This window comes from Balaenoptera acutorostrata, chromosome 1 (genome assembly GCF_949987535.1).
Source record: "Balaenoptera acutorostrata chromosome 1, mBalAcu1.1, whole genome shotgun sequence".
Lineage (NCBI taxonomy): Eukaryota > Metazoa > Chordata > Mammalia > Artiodactyla > Balaenopteridae > Balaenoptera > Balaenoptera acutorostrata.
This window is the reverse complement of record NC_080064.1, coordinates 197824399-197844362: the sequence shown is the minus strand read 5'-3', so window position 1 is coordinate 197844362 and position 19964 is coordinate 197824399. Positions and strand designations below refer to the sequence as shown.

Here is a 19964-nt window from a genome sequence, read left to right as displayed (position 1 = left end):
CTGGAGCGGATTGACCTGCAGCCCCAAACAGACACGTCCAAGTCCTGACCCCGGGAATCTATGAACGTGACCTCGTTTGGAAAAAGGGTCTTTGCAGATATAATTAAGTTGAGGATCTTCTCAAGATGGTTGGTTTACTGGGGTGGGCCGCGGAGCCAGTGGCAAGGTCCTTATAAGAAAAGGATGCTCGGAGAGGCCGTGTGAAGCAGAGGCGGAGACCGGAGGGAGCACTGACCAGCCCAGGGACACCAGGGACCTCGGCAGCCGCCAGACGGTAAGAGGGGCACCGGGCAGGTTCCACCACAGACGCTCAGAAGGAACCAACCGCTCCCACACCTCGACTCTGGCCTCCCGGCCTCCAGAGTTACGGGAGAGTACATTTCTGTTTTTTGGTTTTTTTTTAAAAGCCACAAAGTCTGTGCTAATTTGTGATGGCAGCCGCAGGAAACTAATGCAGGGGCTGTGCCCTGGCTGACCGGGAATCCCCGTCCACCCTACAGAGGAGGTGCTCACAGCTCGGGCCACCGTGAGAGGACACCCGCGGACAACACTCTCCCTGCTGCCTTCTGACACAGCGCTGTGGGAAAGAAGGGAGTGAGGGAGAGAGGGAGGAAGGAAAAGAACATTAATTAATTAAGGGGGAGGAAAGGCACATTGCTGTTTATCATTAAATGGGACGACAGGCTGGAGAAGCCAACATAAATTAAGCACACACAGGGTTCCAGGGCTGTGAATTTCACTACACGAATTGTAAAATATCTCCCCCATTTTCCACGTGTGGACACTGAGGCTCCTGAGAGCTCAGGTGACTTGCACGTGTCACACGCCTGTGGCAGAGCCAGGGTCTGAATCCAGGTCCACCAACTCAAGCCCAGTCCCTGGAAGGACCTCTGTGGAAAGCCGCCTGGTTGTCCATCCCTGGCCTAAAGCTGACCGTCGGGCCCAGGACTGGGAGGTGGCGGGATGCTTTCAGGACCCAGTCAAAGCCGGTTTAGAGCAGAATCTGTTGGCCTGGGTGGTTTCAGTGAGGCGGAGACAGAGGGACACATTGCAGCCTTGGTTGCTGGTGAAGTAAAAATGTTCCGCAGAAGCAGATCCCTGGGGCGTCTGCACCAGAGGAGGTTTTACACGGAATGTGCAGTTTTGGATCATAAGGCAGAATCTTCTAATCTCCGTCCTGCCCTGCAGTCCTCCCAGACCTCTGCTGGATGCTGGTCCTGATCTAGAGAGGGAGCTATAGCCCGGAGGTTTCTGTTCCTGCCGGGGCCCCAGGCTCCCCTCTGAAGGGGGGAGGTCCAGCCAGCCCGGGGGTTCAGTCAGTCTGATGCGTTTAATGAGGTTATAAGGCGGCCCAGAAGCCATCACCCAGGCCCGAGGGAGGTAAGGCGCTGTTGTCCCCAGACCCCTCCTAGCCCAGCCCCTCTGTTCTAGCTGAGTCGCAAACACCAAATCCCCAGATCTGGGGGGCTGGTGCGGGGTGGTGCTCAGGTTGTAATTATGTTTGTTGGGCCTTTTCTTTTCTTTTTGCACAATTTTATTCGTAACTGCAGCTGGGTCTTCCAGGACCATCCGTGACAGTTCTGAATAGCAGCCTGTGGTCGCCAAGCGTGATTTCCAAACACTGACCTCAGGGCCCAGCACGCCTGGTTTGGATCCCTGAGACCTCCCCGGAGAAACTTCCCAGGGTCGCTCTGGGTCACGCTTTCTCTTATTTCTCAGCGCAGGTACTGGGAAGTTCCGTAACTGGTCTGAGTTCACAGGAGCTGGCACTAAATGGAGCGACGTATCAGGAGGCCAGAGGCGGGTTCCACCATCACTTACAAACTGTAGAAACTTGGGCATCTCACCCCAAATCTCTGGATTTGGTCTGATCTGGAAAGTGGAGGCAACAGCACTTGGCAGGCAGGGCGCTGGCCCACCTCTGATTCTGAATTTCCCGCAGGGCCCGGGCATCCACATTGCGGGAGCAGAAAGGAGGTGTGGGTACAGGATAGGGTCTGTCCTGTCTGCCTCCAGCTGGGCTTTCCTGCAGGGTCTGGACTGGTGAGGGCCGCGTGGGGGGAACGGCAGCCGCGTTCCCACAAGCCCCTCCCAGCGTGATCAGACTTCCTGAGCGCGCAGGAGGCCTGCACCCACCCACCGCCGGGAGCCTGCGTGCTTTGTTCTGCTCAGCGGGAGGGCGGGACGGCAGCCCCAGCCCCGGCCCCGCCCCTGCCCTGATCACCTGGGTGTGCAGGCTGTTCGGGAGTAAAAGAGCGACTCAGGGTGCATGTTTACCTCAGTTACTCCTCGTGCAGATGAGGCGGTGAAGCCTCCTGCTCTGGCTGACCCAGCTGGCACGTGTAGAACCGGGGGTGGGACCCAGGCAGCCTAGCCTTCAGAGCAGAGGTCACAACAGAAGCCGCGTGGCCATGGGTGTCCCCATGCTATGCTGGGGCCCCGCGTGACTGTGTGTGTGTGTGTGTGTGTGTGTGTGTGTGTGCGCGCGCGCGCCTGCACCTGGCCCCCCCTTCCCAGGTGGAAGGGTCAGGCCACGGACGGAGCCAAACCACAGCTCAGGCAGGAGGGTTTGATGAGAAGGGTCTAAGTGCAGAGATGCCGCCCCAGGGAGACTTGCCCTTCCAGAGAGACACGCACACAAAAGCTCCAGGGTAACCGCGGGGCTGTAGAGCAGGCCAATTATGCAACAATTCAAGGTTTGACTACCTCTCCTTCCCCCTTTCATTCTCCCAGCCACTCCCCCCTCTAATCTGGCTGCCCCCCCTCCGGCCCCCCCCAGCGAGCTCTGGGCGATGGAGGATAAGAATGCACTCTCCCCCTTTTTACTGGGAGATCAAAAGTTGGAGGAAGAACTCAGCCCTCAGGGGTGGGGCGGGAGGGCGCTGAGATCAAGGCCCCGGAGGAGGAGGGGGTGGGGCGCGGCCGGTCCCCATGGGGTGCTACCTCCGTCAGAGCTCTGCACAGGGCTCCCCTTTAATCCAGCGCCACCGAGGGTGGGGAACTGCAGATTGGGTCCCATGGCTGGGAGACTGGGTGTTACTGCCCCCGGGTGGCTGAGGCCGGGCTGCAGGCTTTGCCCCCGCGGTGCAGGTCTCTCAGCCTTGGCCTTCCCGTCTGTAAAGTGGACGCAGGCCCTGGGCTTTGTGCACTGAGCCAAGCACTGCCGCGGATGAAAGGAATGGGCGCCAGCGGCACCGGCTCTGAAGCTCAGCCAGTGCCAGCCGAGCCCAACGCCCTGCGCTGCCACCCAGGGCTTGCAGAGAAAGAATCAAGCAGCGCGCCCCAACCGTGAAAAAACAGCGCTCTCGGCTTTTTAGAGGTGCCAACCCACACCCAGCATGTGCCCCCTCCCCAGCTGACTTCCCGGCAGAGCTAACAGCCCCACCCGGACCCGCGGCAGCCGCATTGGCCTCCCTGCTGCTCTCTGGGCGCCAGGCAGCTCCAAACCTGCCCCGGCACTCGGTATCCCCCAGGAAGGGCGCTGCGGCCCAGGCCTCGAGGGGGTGCTGGCCACCCCTACATCCGGGGCCCCAGGCACCCAGCACACGGCAGGCTTGCACAGGTCACATGTGGCACAGAGACTGGGCACTGGCTGGGGGCTTCGGTGTGTTTTCTCAGTTAACTCCCCAGGTCTGCTCTCTCCCCACGGAGGGTAACTCCGGGGGGCCCCGCCAGCTCCCCAGACGTCCATTTCCCAGCATGTGACCGAGCGGCCTAGACTGTCCCGTTTAACTGTCCGGCCGCCCGTGACAGCTGGCAGGGGGGTTGGGGGGGCACGCAGCCCAAGCCACGCGCAGTGGCAAGGAGATGCCCAGCTTTCCTGACCCCAGGCTGGGGCACCCCGGCCCGCCGGGCAACAGGTTGAAGGTGGAGAGGCTGGAAGAGCTGCGCCCCATCCAGAGAGCCCAGGACAGCCCCGAGCTCTGGTCCCCGCCTCCTGTCCGCTTCCCTCTGTGGCCACAAAGGCAGACAGCCCAGGCCCCCGGCGCAGAGGCCCCAGCCCAGGCCTCCTCCTCAGGTCACAGCTTGTCTCCCACATTTTCTCCTCTGCTGCTTCAGATGCTTGAAAACCCCTCCCCTCAGGAATGACACTTCGTGTGTTGGGGGGCGGCGAGAGGACCAGCACCGTGAGCAGGGGGCTCACCCTTGCTGGCCTGGGCTCCTGCTCCGCCCCGTGCCCTCCCAGGCCTGCAGCCGGCGGCTAAGGTGCAGCCCCGCCCCCTCCCGTGGGCCGGCTGTGGGCTTCAGGGGGGTGCATCCAGCCCGCTCTGAGGGGGCCACGGGACCGCAGAGGAGGTGCTGAGGGCTTGGGTGCCTTCTGACCGCAGCTGAATTCCAGGACGATGATGGGTAAATAATGTGGCTTTTCCAGAGTCCACAGCTTGGGCGCTGAACTGGTGCCTCCTGCCAGGCTTTCCGCGAGTTAGAGCAGCCGGAGACCCTCCCTCCCAGCAGCCGCTCTCCCATGGTGGCGGGGGGGCTGGGGGGGTCACTGCTGCCAAGCCAGCCCCGCCCCAACCCAAGCCTTCCACTTCCAGGCTCAATATCCTCATTCTCCTCGCAGGTCCGTTTCTGTCTAAAATCTCATTGTTTTGGTCTCTCTGCGGGCAGTGCCACCCTGAACTCCCGGGGGCACAGCCCACACCCTGGAGGAGGAAGGAACCCACTGGGAGCAACACTCCAGAGAAAGGCCACGTCCCAGCAGCCCAGTCCTGCCGCTTCCCCTCTGCCACCCCACGCCAGGACTCCCAGCACTCACAGAGTCTCCAGGTTGTGCAGCCCCTCGAAGCTGTGGGTCCCCAGGTGCTGGATGTGGTTGTTATGGAGATGCCTGTGCGGGAGGAGAGCCGGGTCAGGACAGGTGCGCGCAGTATCGGGCTGGGGCGGGGAGGCAGACGCGCTTGCGGAGGAGGCATGGACAGTGACCCCAGCGGGTCAGCCTGTGTCTCCAGGGACAAGCTGACGGGCCAAGATGGACTTCGGAAGCCACAGTCTCCAAGGCTGGAGTGGCCAGGGGCTACGCCGTTCAGACTTCCTATCGCAGGAAAAAACCAGAGGCATTCCCCAGGCCGAGGCGAAGCAGGCTCCCACCAGGCTCCCACCAGGCTCGAGGGGAGAGGCCCGACATCGGGGCCCCAGCTGGGGCTTCTCCTACAGGACCCAGCCGCCTGGGTCAGTGGCCAGACGCACTTGTGGGAGCCGGCAGCAAACCACTGCAGACAGCGTGTCATTACAGGTGAGCTTTCTGTTACAGCCGGCGTGAGCTGTGGGCCAGCCTGGAGATGGAGACGGGTGAGGCCAGAGGCGCCAAGGAAGGCTTCTTGGAGGCAGTGGCCCCGCGCGCAGGACCACAAGGTCAGGGACGCGGGCACGCCAGGGTAGGGCGCGCCAGGTGGAGGCGATGTGAGGACAGAGGTGGCCAGGGGAGGGGGTGAGGGCTTGGCCGGAGCACACGTGGGGAGAGAGGCCCGAGGTCAGTCTGGGGGACTTCCAAGGTCAAGAGCGAGTTGAAAGTAAGTGACAGAATGTTCTTCTCCCAATTCCTAGTGAGATGAGCAAAAATAGCAGAGACAGGCCCCCTGCCCCACCCCAAATACTACGAGTAGCAGCAGAGCAAGGGCAGAGACATAACGTAAATAAACAGCAAAGACTATGGCCAAGGAAACGTTCTGGGCTCCTCATCAGAATCTGAACTGGTGAGAAAACAAGATCCTGAGAATTCTCCCTGCAGTCCCCAAATCTGAAGAGAAGAGGCTGTGGATGTCCTTTTCCCTCCCCATTGCTGGCTTCCCAGGGAAGAGAGGAAGGGAAAGTAAAATGAAGGCTCCGGGCTCCTCCTCATGCATTGAGGAAACTACTTGAAGCCCAAGGGAATTCCTGTGTGAAGGGAGCGAACTCCTGCATTTACCACAATCTGACCCTGCCGAGGGACCAGCCCTACCTGCACCAGCGCACTTGGGTACCCACAGGCAGGTGGACCCTCATTTACCCACCGCTCTGGCCCACAAACTACAGCCTTGGGGGAGAGCTGAGGGGGCCAAGGTGATGCAGCTGTCCCAGCAGAAGCCAGAAAGAGAAATCACATGGCAATTGTGCAAACATACAACAGGAAGAGCAGAAGAGAGATGCCCAGGCCAGGTGAAGTCCCAAGCCTAGAAGAAAACGTAACAGATGAACGAGCAGCAAGACATTTATCACAGCTGCCTTCTGCTGCAAAACAACCTAGTAAAACATTTCAAAGACCGCATTTTTAAGTGAAGGAAAAAATGACATTGTAGACTAAGGAAATGAATTGAGGACCAAAAATACATCAGTAAAAAAACCAGTCAGTGGGGCTTCCCTGGTGGCTCAGTGGTTAAGAATCCACCTGCCAATTCAGGGGCCATGGGTGGGCTCAACGACCGGATCCCAACTGGTTCCCAGATCCCTGGTCCAGGAAGATCCCACATGCCGTGGAGCAATGAAGCCCATGCGCCACAACTACTGAGCCTGCGCCCTAGAGCCCACGAGCCAAAACTACTGAGCCCGTGCGCCACAACTACTGAGCCCACATGCCACAACTACTGAAGCCCACGTGCCTAGAGCCTGTGCTCTGCAACAAGAGAAGCCACCGCAATGAGAAGCCCGCACACCGCAATGAAGAGTAGCCCCCGCTCGCCTCAACTAGAAAAAGCCTGCGCCCAGCAACAAAGACCCAATGCAGCCAAAAATAAATAAATAAAATAATAATAATAATAAAAAGCTAGTCAATAAGTTTGAGACAAGGAACAGTATAGACACTGCTGGCAGTGGAATGGGTGTCAGAGAAAAAGCCTGAGCTAAACTGGTGAGCTGGGCTGCATGAGAGCGAAAGGCTAAAACAGCTAGAAACTAATCGATGTGAGTCAACACTGGGCTATTGATGTCTCTGAGGGCCAGGATCCAAAAATGAGACAAAAGACTTATTCAAAATGTAACACAAAAGAAAACTCTCTACAATAAAGAATGAAATCCGCAGGTCAAAAGCATACATTGTTTCAGGAAAATTGGATGCAGAAAATTCCACACTGTGTCATATTCTAGTGAAGCTATTAAAGTTCAAGGATTAAAAGACATCTTCAGGAAGGAAAAGGAAATCACGTACACGGGGAAGAAATCAGACTGGGCTCCAAGACGTTCAGATGGAAAGGCAACAGGCAGACCCCATCCTACGTGGTGGGTAGGGCCGGGGGTCTTGAGAGAAGGGGGTCCTTCCCCACCTGCTCCATGCCCAGGAGGCAGACAGACCCACCGCAGGGGCTTGGATTTGATAGAGAGAACACAGCCCTGGCTTCTGGGAATGAGCCCCTCCCCTCCATGCTTCCTCCGCTGTCACCAAACTCCACTTTCCCGCACCTCCCGCGGAAGCTCATCTCCGTCCCCACCCCGTCCCCCAGCCGCGCCAGCGCCTCTGGTCCACAGCATCTTGCAGCCCAGGCGTCCAGACGACGACTCGGTCACCCCAGGCATCCCGAGCCCCTTCTGCAGGCCAGCCTGTTGGGGCTGATGGTCCAGAGGAAGAGATGAGACCCCACACAGGGCAGCACCCTGTCCAGTTCAGCGCCCCTTGCTCCCCTCAGGGCCGCGCAGAGCAGCCTGACCAAGGCCCAGGGTTCGGGTTGAAACGAAGCCCCTCTCCACCGGCTGGCTGCCTCACGCCTCTGGCCAGACCCCCGTCCGCCCACCTTCTTCCTCTGCCTCTGCGCTTTCCTGCAGCTCAGCCCTCGGTCCTGGACGGCTTTCTCCAGCCCACTCTGCCCTGCAAGGTCACCGGCCACGGCAGCCTCTCTCCCCCCTCCCAGGGCCGGAGGAGTTGAAGGGCAGGGGCGATGCTTCTGGGCCTTCTCCTCTCTCAGCATCGTGGGCCCCTGGGCCCCTCCCCTCCTGTGCCCGGTGGCCCCCCGGCCCCTCCTGGATCCGCAGTAGCCGAACTCCCCCACTCGTGCCCCCGACCTTGGCCTCCCACCCTGTGAAAACCTCAAGTCGGATGGATTCTTCCTTCACAACGTCCCTCAGGGCCATGCCTCTGTCTCCTCCCTAAGCTGGACTTTGCCTCCTAGATCCAGTCTCCCCTGTTCCCGCCCATCCTTCAAACCAGACTCCCAACCCCCTTCTCGCCTCCAGCCTCCCCTGCCCCGTGAAGGCCACAGCCAGACTCCTGCTCTGACTCTGAGTCCCCAGACTCACCTGCCCGGCCTTCTCTCTGGCCAGACTGGCGTGCTCGCCTCAGCCAACACCCCGACGCCCCCGTGTCTTTGCTGACACCTGCTTGGAGCCCCTGCTCCTCACCTGTCTACTCTAAGCCCACTTTCCGGCCCAGGACGGCCCCCAGCCCAGCAGGATCTCCACCCCCCCCCCCACCCCGTTCCCTCCTCCAGCTGCTTCGGCCGCCCTGAGCCCCTGAGACGAGCCTGACTCAGCGTCCAGTCCCCTCGGCCTGAGTTAAGCGACAGCGCTGCCGTCCTTCCCACCAGCATCCTGCTACTGGGACTGGCCCGCCAGCCTCTGAGGCAGCGGCCGGCTCTCCACCCCTGGACTCCGCAGGGCCGCCACGGGGCTCCGTACACCCTCCGCTGCTCACTTGTCGGGGCCCACAGTGAGGCCCGCATTTTCCCAGTAGTCTTGTCTCTCAGAGACCTGACGCCGTTTATCCCCAGGGAACATCACGATGTCACAGGGCATCACCGAAGCTGGAATCAGCCGCCCCAGTCTGCTTAGCCGCTGTCAGTACCCGCCACTGGCGCCCAGGAGGAGGACGGTGTGGCCGTGCTGACAGAGGATGTGGTTCGGGAGGATGTTGGTCCCGCTTCTCCAGTCTCCCAGGACAGAGAATCAGACAAACTCATGCCTGCTTCTTCATCTCTCAAACGGAACCAAGCCTCATCCACTCCCTGGTTTGGAAAATCATACCAGATTTCCAAGAGCAGGGGAGGCCTTACGTCCCCACAGCAATTAGGATGTAACCCAAAGCAATTACACGTGACCTCCAAGCCCTTGGCAATTACCCCGTGAACTCTGCACTCCAAAGTTCCAGGGCGGGGAGGCGGGGGGTGGTGAGGACAGAGTTAACCCTGGGCTCCAGTTCCTGCCAGGGATGCTATCTCCCAGGGAATTACCGGACGGGGCTCTGCTGTCTAATTACAGCGCTGGCTTCTCTCTCCTTCTCCAGGCCTGGGGATGAGGTGAGTTTATCCCACCCCTGTGCCAAAGCACAAGACTGTATCCACCCATTGCCCGATTGTCAAATATGGTGGAAATCATTCAGGAGATTCTTGGCATGCATTCCCATTAGTGCAGTATAGTTGCAATATTTGCATATAATAGCAGAGGGAATCGCAGCTTAATTCCTCTCTTCCAGCCCCTCAGAGCACTTCTTATGTCGCCTGGCCTCACAACAGCCCCACGGGGTCAACAGGAGATGGTCATCCTCACGTTACAAGGTTCGGAAACCTCAGGGACACAGCCAGGAGGAAGCCGTCCGGGTGGGGGAGGGGCAGCACTCACAGCACCACGAGGCTGGACAGGTTCCGGAAGGCGTGGTCGGGAATGTGGCCTATGCGGTTCAGGGCCAGGGTCACGGCCTGCAGGGCGCGGAGGTTGCCGAGGGCCCTGACGGGGATCTCGGAGAGCGCGTTGTCGTCCAGCCACAGGTGGCGGAGGGAGGACAGCCCCTCGAAGCTCCTGTCCGGGACCAGGGAGATGAGGTTGGCATCGAGGCGCCTGGTGGAGAGAGGGGAGGGTCAGTGCTGTACCAGGGCGGCCTCCGCGGGGCCTGGGAGTAAGGGGCCCCGGGGCTCGCCTCGGCTCCAAGCCGCTGCTTTGGGCCCTTTACGCCCTGCATTCCCGTCGGTGACCCGAGGCTGCACCCACAGCCCGGCTGCGGACAACACTGCCCCCCGCCACGGTCAAGCCCCCCATCTGCGCCGCGGCTCCCCTGCTCTGCGGACGCTGTCCCCCCAGCCCCGTCCACTCTGAGGCCGGATAACAGAGACGTCCCACCACGGACACGGGGGACAGCCCCCCCCGGACGCGGCCAAAGGAAACGCCTCCTCAAAACCACCGGCCGCTCCCAACCGCTCGGCCCTGGAGACCCTGCTCCCCGGCTCAAGGGCCCAGGGGTGGGACGGGGCTCCCTGCTTGGCTGGTGGCCTACGCGAGGCTCCTGGATGTCAGAACAGGCAGACGGGTGGTGGGCGGTCCGGTCTGTCCACAGCCAGAGGGCCCACGGTGGCAGAGGACTTCTGGTGTGAGGTCTAGGCACTCCCAGGAGGCAGCCCGTGCCAGCTTTTCACAGCTGTGCCCAAGCCACGATGTCCTTGACCAACGTGCCTCCTGGTCCAGGGCTCGGGCTGAAACCCCATCACCCCATGCAGCTGGTCCCACAGGGACGAGACAAGCTGGCCTGTGGCCGTGGATCTGCCCCTGGACTTTGCTGTCTCGAGGGGCTTTGCACTGAGGCCTGGTCCTGCGCACGGGCAGATGTGGCACCTATGTCATGGAAACGCCGGCCCTCAACCACACAGGCCCGAAGGCCCCGTCACGCTGACCCTAAGGAAGACTGGGCGGTGGCGGAGGTGCCTCTCTTCCATCCCAGCGGCGCGAGCCCACGTGTCGACAGCCGGCAGTGCTCCTGTCTGTTGCCTGAGCCATTTCACCCGTGTCCCTCCCACCCCCGGGAGAAACCCCTAGGCTCACCAGCAGGGGAGCTGTGAGTGAACAGGCAGACACTGGAGCCTTGGATGGGAGAGCAAGCCGACCAGGACAGGCCCCGAAAGCTGCAACTAGGAAAGACCTCCACCCACGTCAGACCTGACCTGACGGCCACAGGCCCTTCCGTGAGTGCCTGTCACTCGGTCACTGTCGTCAGACCCTCGATGGTCTGACTGTGCTGGTGACCTGGGGCATCATGAATGAGGGCCTCAGGCAGGGGGACACAGGGCCAGTGTGGATGCGAAGCGGGCACGGATTTCATACTCCCTTAGGCGGTCAAATCCATAAGCCCCCCCCCGGTGGGACACGGGGGGTCCGGTGGGGCTGTAGCCTGGCTCTCGGCCGCTGCCTTTCCAGGGCGCCTGGGTCCCCGAGGCAGGGGTGCTCCCCCTCCAGTGACAACCATGACCCCGCAGTGTCACTGCTCCCACTTACGAGCCCTTGTCCTAGGCCAGGTCGGTACCAGGCGTGTGATCGGCGTCCTGGCAGCAATGCCACGAGGGGCTCTGAGCACGCGTTTCACAGAGAGACCAAGGTCGCTAGAGAGCTGGGGTTCCGCCCAGGTGTCTGAGCCCAAATCCACGTGCCTCACCCCCCGTGACACGGGTCCTGGGGGCGTGAGGAGGGTGAGGACCTGAGCGCCCGGGGAAGCGTCCCGCTGAAGGACAGAGGACAGAGGCGGGTAGCCGGACGCGAGCCAGGGCTGGGGCCGGGCAGGGGGACAGCCTTCACTCGGTGAGCTCGGCATCTGAGAGCTGCCTCTGTGCGCGTACGTGTGAGCACACACGTGTGTCCTCACACATGCCTGTACCCGCTTTCACAGGTCACCATGGCCCCGATTAGTCCTCCTGCTGCGTTGGGTGCAGCCCGGGGCAGGAGGGCTGAGAAGGGCCACCTCTCCCTGGTCGGCCCTCCCATTCGCAGGGAAGGGCTGGGCTGGACCACAGAGAACACCCTGCCTCCGTCCACAGCTCACAGGCTTCAGGAGCGGTAGGCGAGGGGGTGGGGGGGTGCTGGGAGCGGAGGAAGTGTCTGCACCTCCCACCCTGCCCCGATGCTTGGGGACAGGGGCGTGCCCAAGGGGGAATCCAGCAAACTGGCAAGTGGAGGAGCTGGGACAGTCGTGGGCGAGGTCGGTCAGGCCTGCGCCTGCGTCTGAGCAGGCCTGGCAGAGGGTGGCCTCAGTGTGGGCCATGGACCCAGGGCAGCAGGGCTGGATTTCCCACACAGTAATCCATGTTGCCCACTTAAATTTGAATTTCGGATAAATAACAAATCGGTTTTTGTATAAGTAGGTCCCATGCAATATCTGGGACAATGCCCAGTTAAATTTGAATTTCCGATAAACAGGAATAACTTTTTAGAATAAGTAGGTCCCGTGCAGTATCTGCACTTTATGTGGCAGCTCTCACCCTGGGGGGTCCTGTGAGCATGGATTTGGCCAGCAGGCAGATCGAGTCACAAATCCCTCATTTAACCTGTTGGGTCGGCCTCCTCAGCTGTATACGTTGACGACCCGCCCATCGGAGACTACTTGGAGGCGAAGTGCACACAAGACGCACAGCTCAGAGGCTGCCCCCAGCTGCCTGTCTAACAAGGAGGCCGTGCAGAGGGGCGGGGGAGCCCAGGGAGGAGCTCGGCACCTGGCGACCGCAGGACCTCCTGTGGTTTCGGCTGTGAGGACAAACCCCCCTTTGAGGTGGGTCCCCAAGGCGCCCAGAGAGGAGTGGGGAGGGGGCAGAGAGGCAACGGGGCAGCACCGGCTTCCACTCCCCCTGCCCCTCTCCTGTGTCGGACGGCCCCCTGCCCCCAGGAACCTCCAGCCCCTGGGGACCCTCCTGCTGCCCCGGCCCAGCCCCTGGCAGGCTGGGTGTCCTCCAAGCAGCTCCCACCCCTCAGTCTGGGTTCCGGCTCCCAGGTCCCGTGCTCCAGGGTGGCCGGGGGGCCCCTGCTCTGGGGAGGGGAGCCAAGGAGCTAGTCCAGCTCTCCGGCGGGGAGGAAGAGGGCAGTTATGCCACGGAGCCCTGGAGTGAAGCCAACAGCCCGAGCTCCCCATCCTTCTCCCACGGGGGCTGGGCTCCGCTCCCTGGGAGGCTGCTGGCTATACCAGGCAGGCCAGCGGGCACCTCACAGGCCGGTCCGAGCCTGCCTGGGCTCTGGGGAAGCCGCTGAGCCTCGCCAGAGCCAAACCACTCCCCGCGCTCCCCAGGAGGCCAGGAGGGAGGGCTGGGCCCCTTCTCTCCAAGCCCCACAGGCGGTGGCCTGGTCCCACAGACAGAAGGGGAGGGAGGAGAGACCCCAGCTGGGAGCAGGAGAGATGGAGGTGGGAGCTTGCTCACCAACAGTGACAGAGACCCGGAAGAGCAGGGGTGTAGACGCAGATCCTGTTCCCTGGGAGCTTGAAGGAGCCGCCCGCCCCACTCAGCTCACCAGAAGGGCCAGGAGCCCAGAGAAGGAGAGAGAAATGCCCAAAGCGGCAGGGCTGGACTCAAGCTTAGGGCTTCTTTCCACCAGCCTGGGTCCCTATAAGGACTGCACGTCTCTGAGCTGCAGGAGGCACATTCCTATCTGGAGACCAAGGACGCTTACAGCCCGCAGAGCACTAGATCGACCGAACAGACCCTCTCTGGAATTTCTTTCTCTAATCCTTCCTACATCCTACCAGATCTTAGTCAAACTCAAGACAGAGGGGCAGATTCGGGGCTCCGAGTGGACCATCAGCCGATCCACTTGTTGCCACCAGGTATCCATTCAAAAGGGATCAGGCGTGGTACCTGCTCCCTGAGCGCAGTCCCCAGGGAGGGTCCCCTGGTCTATTCTGCTCCAGGGGCTGCAGGGTCGCTCCAACTCTGAGCCGCGCCACGTGGAGGACCAGCGGCTGTAGGACAGAGCCCTTAGGAGCGGAGAGGGACTGAGACCCCTGAGGCCCAGCGGGCCCAGCAGAGAGGATGAAAAAGAAAGGTGAAAGAAGGTGAAAATAGAAAGAAAGCAGCCACTTTGGACCCGGTGACCCTGTGCACGAGGCAGCCATTGACACCAGGGGGGCCGTCGGGAAGGGGAGGGCTCGGGCAGACGGGCACCTGCTGAGCCGCAAGGACGTGCCTGGGCCTCCCGCAGGCCGTGGGCCCCCGTCTCCCACGTCAACACCGCCGCCAGTGCCGGCCTCCAGCCTCCAGCCTCAGCGGGAGGGCATGGGGCTCCCGGGCGGCAGGCTTGGCGGAAGGGCTCGTCCACCTGGGCACCAAGCAGACACGACCAGCTGTCGCCCAGGTATCTCTACACACGGACACTCTCCCCGCTCCCTGGGAGACCGCAGCCTGCACGCTGCCCCACCCCCAGAAGGCCTCTGTGCTCTCCCAGGGCTCTCCCAAAGCCACTACCGTAGCCCCCCAACCACCAGGCTCCCCAGATGCCCCTCATCACAGGAGTCTCAGTTCAGCCGGTAAGTATCAGTCCCTTACTCCTCGATGCCATCGGAGTGGATGAACTTCAATCCCGATGGACTGAGACATTCCATCCAGTGGAGTGGACGGAACCCGCTAAGCGCTCATCAGCGCCGACTGCTAAGCCAGCCCTGGGCTCGTCTCTGGGCTCCAATGTGAGCTGCACACAACTCTTGTCTGGAGAAGCTCTTAGACTATTTACTTTATTATTTAATGAAGCAACACAAAAGCCTTAGCCAGCGTTTCCTGAGAGCTAGTCGTCACCAGGCGCGCTAGTATTTCACGTACACTTGCATATTGAATCTCCACCCCAGCCCTGTGGAGCTGGAAGCTCGTACTTCTCGCCTTGCCTGCAGGAAAGCGGGCTCGGAGGTGAAACCGTGCGTCTGACTCCGAAGTCTGTGCCTCCAAACCCACGGCCGGTACTTCGTCAAGTGAGCCTGTGGAAAACACTCTGCAGCTGGGACCCGCCCTCTGCCTGTGGGAAATCCAGTAAGGCCTCCCAGAGGAGGTGACATTTGAGCTGGTTCCCAGGGGAGGAGTTTTCTGACGGGCGAGGGGGCGGGCGCCTCTGGTCCCCTCCGAGACAGCACGTCGGATGCCGTTGCCCCCGGGGCCCCTGCGGCTCTAGACCACCCGAAGGGAGGCTGGTGAGGCTGAGGAACGGAGCCTCTACGTTTATTTCATTTTAAGTGACACACGTGCCTAGTGTTCTGTAGAGGCTTCAGGCAGCCAACCCCACCCCCGTGGCCCACAAGCCTTTCAGGACGATTAAAATTTTACCACTTGGACACTATTCTTTTTTTAAAGAATGGAAGTTGCCGATAGTGTTTTTAGAAATCTGGCAGACATTATTAGGTAGCCTTTTAATTTTAATGGAGATTATAGCTTTCTGAGAGAAACTTGTGGGACTGGGACACAGACGTGGAATGCAGGGAGCTTTGGGCAGGATGGGAAGGACGCCAAGTATAGGTGGGAGGAAGGCCAAGGCCAGCTCTGGACCTTCGACCATTACCACGCTTTTCTCTGATCAGACGGGAAGACCCCTGGGGCCATGGGCTGTGTCCTCTCCCTGCAACTTGCCAAGTGGGCATTCAATCTGTGTGGCTTTTGTTTGTTTTGATGGAGTTCTGAGTGCTTCCAGCACTGTTCATAGGACTGCCTACCGAGAAGAGACCAGTCACAGGGTGAGAGCTGAAAGGGACCCCCGCAACCAAGGAGGAAATGGGTCAAGGATGGTCAAGGTCACAGAGTAAACAGAGGGCAGAGCCAAAGAAGGCGGTTGGCATGGAGCCAGTTTCCCTTCCCTCCTGCCCTGGTCCACTGGGGAGCGTACGGCACTCACCCTTCTCTGCCCCCCAGACAGGGCCCGGTTTAGCCTCCCAGAGACCCCAAGGCGGACGGCCGCTCCTGCCCCGCGTCTTGGCCAAAGTCTCGTGAAGAGCTGGGGTCCCACTGCCTGGCCTCCCAGGGTGTGCACGACGCTGAGTCCAGAAATGAAAACTCTTGGGGGTTGGAACCCCGAGCACCCCAGCGGGAGGAAGCGGCCTACGGTGACGGACAGCGTCAGGGGGCAGAGCAGACGCTGACGTCTAGGCCCCCAGAAGCTTAAAGTCAAGCTTTGCTGCAGGGGCGGGGGTGGGGGTACAGGAGACGGAGCCTTAATTAATCTCTGTGTCCCCCCTGCAGCGGAGGGGAGGGTTAGGGCAACACCGCTCACCGCCTCTCCCCACACAGGAAAGTCTGCGTCTGTCGGAGGACGGTGGTTTCTTTAGCTCTGATTTATGTCACCTAATGAGATCCTTCCCCTCTCGCTGTCAGCCTCTCAGCAGATCAAAGGGAGGATATTAAGACAAAGCCAATTCCAACCAGTCCTCTGAGCTCTGCTGATGCCTGAGCCACCCTTCCCCTCCACCCGCCAGGAGAGTGACGGATGGGCGAGAACCCCAGGAGCGGAGAGAGCTTCCTTTGTGCACATCAAAGGTGACACCTGAGCCTTCCTCCAGGCTATTCCGCGTGTTTAATCGCCAGCAATATATAAAAATAATTACCTGCCCTCCATGGGGGAGGCAGGGAGGAGCCCCCGTGTGCAGCCTTTCCCAGCTTCCCCTGAAGACACAGACCTACAGATCTGGGCAGAAGGCCAGCTCTGTGGGTGACCGTCCCGGAATCCGGGGTGGGGACTACACAAGGCACCCATCCACGCCCCCGCCTCCCGCCGCTGGATTCCAGACATCAGGCTGGCTTCGGTGGGCCTTCCTGGGCCGTCTGAGAGGCGTTAGCCTGTCCTGTGGCTGCCTGGGGCCAGGGCGCCTGCCCTCGGCAAGGAGCGCTATGGCTGGTGGGGGAAGAGGCAGACGACCCCTCCAGGGAGGGGCAGAGATGAGCGAGGTTCAGGGAACACGAGCAACACCCCAGTGTCTTAAGGCCATCCCACCAGACTCTGTAGTAACAGGAGCCATGGAAAAGGGTGCCGTGGGGGATGGGAAGAAGACGCCGGTTCTGCGTCCCTAACCCAGGGTCCGGTCGTCCCTCCTCCCGAGGGCCCCTGGCTCCCCGTGGACCAGTGTGGGAGCCAGGAGGCCACGGCTGCGTGGGGTCAGTCCTTTCCCCCCAGCCCCTACCTCCCGTCCCTCCACCGACCCCTCTGTCTGTCTGCCCATCTGTCTGTCTGTCCATCCATCCATCCACTCACACAGACTAGAGAACCACCCCCGTGTTCTGGGCTTGTCTTCCTCCTGCACAGAGTCACCTACGGCTTCTGGCCAACTCCGAACTCCTTAGCTTGGGCTTCAAGAGCCCGTCCCCAGAATGACTCTCTCATCAGCCTCGTTTCTCAGAAGGGCCCCCCATTCTCCACTTCACATGGGAAATATGCCTCTCTCCCCACTTCCTGTCCCGAGTTCATGGTGTATTCATCTCTGCACCTCTGTAAAGGTCGGTGCCCTTCCTTGCCCTAGGCTCTCCCTCCTCCCCCTAGGGGGCCCCCGATGCCCGTCACCTGCTCGGGCCTCACGGATTGACCCGTGAGCACCCCGCACCTCCGCCCGCGCTGAAGCCCTCGACACGGGAGACTAGCCATAGGCCTCTCCCCTGGCCCAGGAGACAGGTCAGATACTCCAGTAGTTCCCAGTTAAAGCAGAGGAAAATGCGACCACCTTCCCACTACAACACCTATGGAGACAGAAAAAGATGAAACCTTAGACCTTGACCAGAAACAACACTTAACCAGAACCTGACATCCCTGCCGGCCCTGAGGTCAGTGGAACTGAGGAAAACAGCCAGGAATGAGTGGTCTTCCTCTGTTTTGCTCTGTGAAACAGAGGAGCCCCCAGCCTTAGACGGAAGGCGGAAGGCACGTCCCCCCTTCCCCGTTTCTTCGGAATCGCGTTCCAGAAAACTGCACAGCCGCCTCCCGACTGTGTGAGCGACGCGTTTCCAGGCAGCCAGGGCTCCAGCCCACCCCCGCACCCCAATCCCCACTTCCGTGTCCACTCAGAGACCCCGATTCCCAAAAACCACACGGCAGGAGGGAGGGGCGGGGGGCGGGGGCGCCTGCACCCTGGGAGGCCAGGGCCATCGCGCAGGAGGACAGCCCGAGTCAGGCATCTGGAGGCAAAGCGGTTCTGGCCGTGGCTCCACTGTGGCATTGCTTGAGGAGCCGTTAAACCTCTGGTGCTTGGGCCGGACCCAGAGCCCCTGAGTCGTCGGGTCAGGGTGGAGCCTAAGCACAGCACCATTTAACGTTCCCTCTGGTGCGTCTAATGTTCAGCCGGGAGCAAACCTTCACACCCTGCAGTCCTTGGCCCAGGGAATCGGAGAACCACCGCTGGGTGAAGTGGAAGCTTCCACGCGGGACACCAGAGCTACGAGCCCCTGCTTAGGTGCTGAAAATCGGCCTGGGGATCACACACACCGACCTGCTTCCCATCCGTGTATCTGAGAAGCTGACTGAAACAGCCCCGGATGATGGAGAGCCAGACCGTGGGGAATCCACGTTGCCTCCTGCTGACAAACACCACGTCTGGATGAGATGCTGTCTCCTTAAAGATCAGGGGAAGCAGGACTCAAAGGGACATTCGTAAACCCACTGTCACAGCACGATGACAGCAGCCAAGAGGTGGAAGCAGCAATCCAACCGTCCATCACCAGATGATGGGTAAACAAAATGTGTACGTACACACAGTGGACTATTATTCAGCCCTTAGAAGGAAGGAAATTCTGACACCTGCTACCACGTGGACGAACCCTGAGGACATGATGCTGAGTGAAATAAGCCAGACACAAAAGGACAAATACTGTGTGATTCCACTTACATGAGGTCCCTAGAGTAATAAATTCACAGAGACAGAAAGAGGAAGGGTGGGGGCCAGGGGCTGGGTGGGGGGCTGGGGAGTGAGTGCTTAACAGGTGCAGAGTTTCAGTTTTGCAGGATGGAGGGAGGTCTGGGGCTAGATGGTGGGCACGGTGACACGGTGATGTGATGCACTTAATGCCACTCTACTGCACACTTGACTATGATTAAGATGGAATATTTTATGTTATATAGATTTAACCACGATTTTTTTGGTTTTTGTTTTAAATTTTTATTGGCGTATAGTTGGTTTACAATGTTGTGTTAGTTTCAGGTGTACAGCAAAGTGCATCAGTTATAGGTATACATACATCCACTCCTTTTTAGATTCTTTTCCCATATAGGTCATTACAGAGTATTGAGTAGAGTTCCCTGTGCTGTACAGCAGGTCCTTATTAGTTACCTATTTTATATATAGTAGTGTGTATATGTCAATCCCAGTCTCCCAGTTTATCCCCCCCATTACCCCCTGGTAACCATAAGTTTGTTTTCTACATCTGTGACTCTATTTCTGTTTTGTAAATAAGTTCATTTGTACCACAGTATTGATAGTTTGTGTGTAACCACATTTTTTTAAATAAAATTTTTTGATTAAAGCAACAATGTTTTTAAATTCTGTAGAACATGAACATGATAATAGCATCCTGAAACCCAGGAAAAGATCAAATCTCTATAAATAATTTATTACTAGAATGAGAATAAAAACACCCTCAATAAGGTACAGGAAACGATGACGTCGGTGGAACAGGAGCAGACACGCATAGGAGAGAAAAGGCGGAGACAGAGGAACAACAGCACAAAACGGGGAAAAGAAAGGTAAACTTCAAAGACAAACTGAAATGCGAGTGGGGCTGGGTGGGCAGGGAAGTTGCAGGAAGGGAAAGTTGAAAGAGCAAAACTGGGACATGCGTCCCAGGTGAGAGCGAGCGGAACCAGCACCGCAGAGAGTCAATCGGCTGTGAGAACAGGATGGGACGCTGCCCCTGACGTCACAACACAGGTCAGAACAAGGAGACCAAAGTCATGAAAGCAGAGATCAGACGGGCGGGAGAGAGAATTCAATCTGAGCTTGAGCACTGCAGGTATTCAGAAGATTAACCCACAACGCACGAAGCAGAAGCACAACACAGCTATAATTTTTAAAAATTCTTTGAAGCTGAAAAAAATGTATTTTATAAATGTTTATTGTGTTCCAGGCAAACTGAAGGAGAAGTGATTCATACCCAGACACATGCTGGCTAAACTTTAAATTGTAAAGATAAAGGGAAAAACTTCCACAAGCATTCATAAGGAAGACACATGCTCTTCTCTAAGGAAAAAATGATGAGGGCAACCTCCGAATTTTCTGGCAAACCACATGCCACGGGAAAACTTGAGCTACATCGACAGGATTCTGAGAAAAAGACATAATGATCCATGAATCTTATATCCAGTTATTT

At 59.2% G+C, this 19964-nt stretch overlaps 1 protein-coding gene across 1 annotated transcript in view; it reads right to left on the bottom strand.

Moving 5' to 3' along the window:
- The window catches only part of LGR6 (leucine rich repeat containing G protein-coupled receptor 6), a 97008-nt gene that overhangs the window by 28937 nt on the left and 48107 nt on the right, over window positions 1-19964 (bottom strand). The window contains exons 5-6 of the mRNA XM_057540344.1: window positions 9523-9738; window positions 4760-4831 (exon numbers count right to left, since the gene is read on the bottom strand). Coding sequence (XP_057396327.1) covers window positions 4760-4831; window positions 9523-9738 — 288 coding nt within the window. The remainder of the gene's footprint in view (window positions 1-4759; window positions 4832-9522; window positions 9739-19964) is intronic.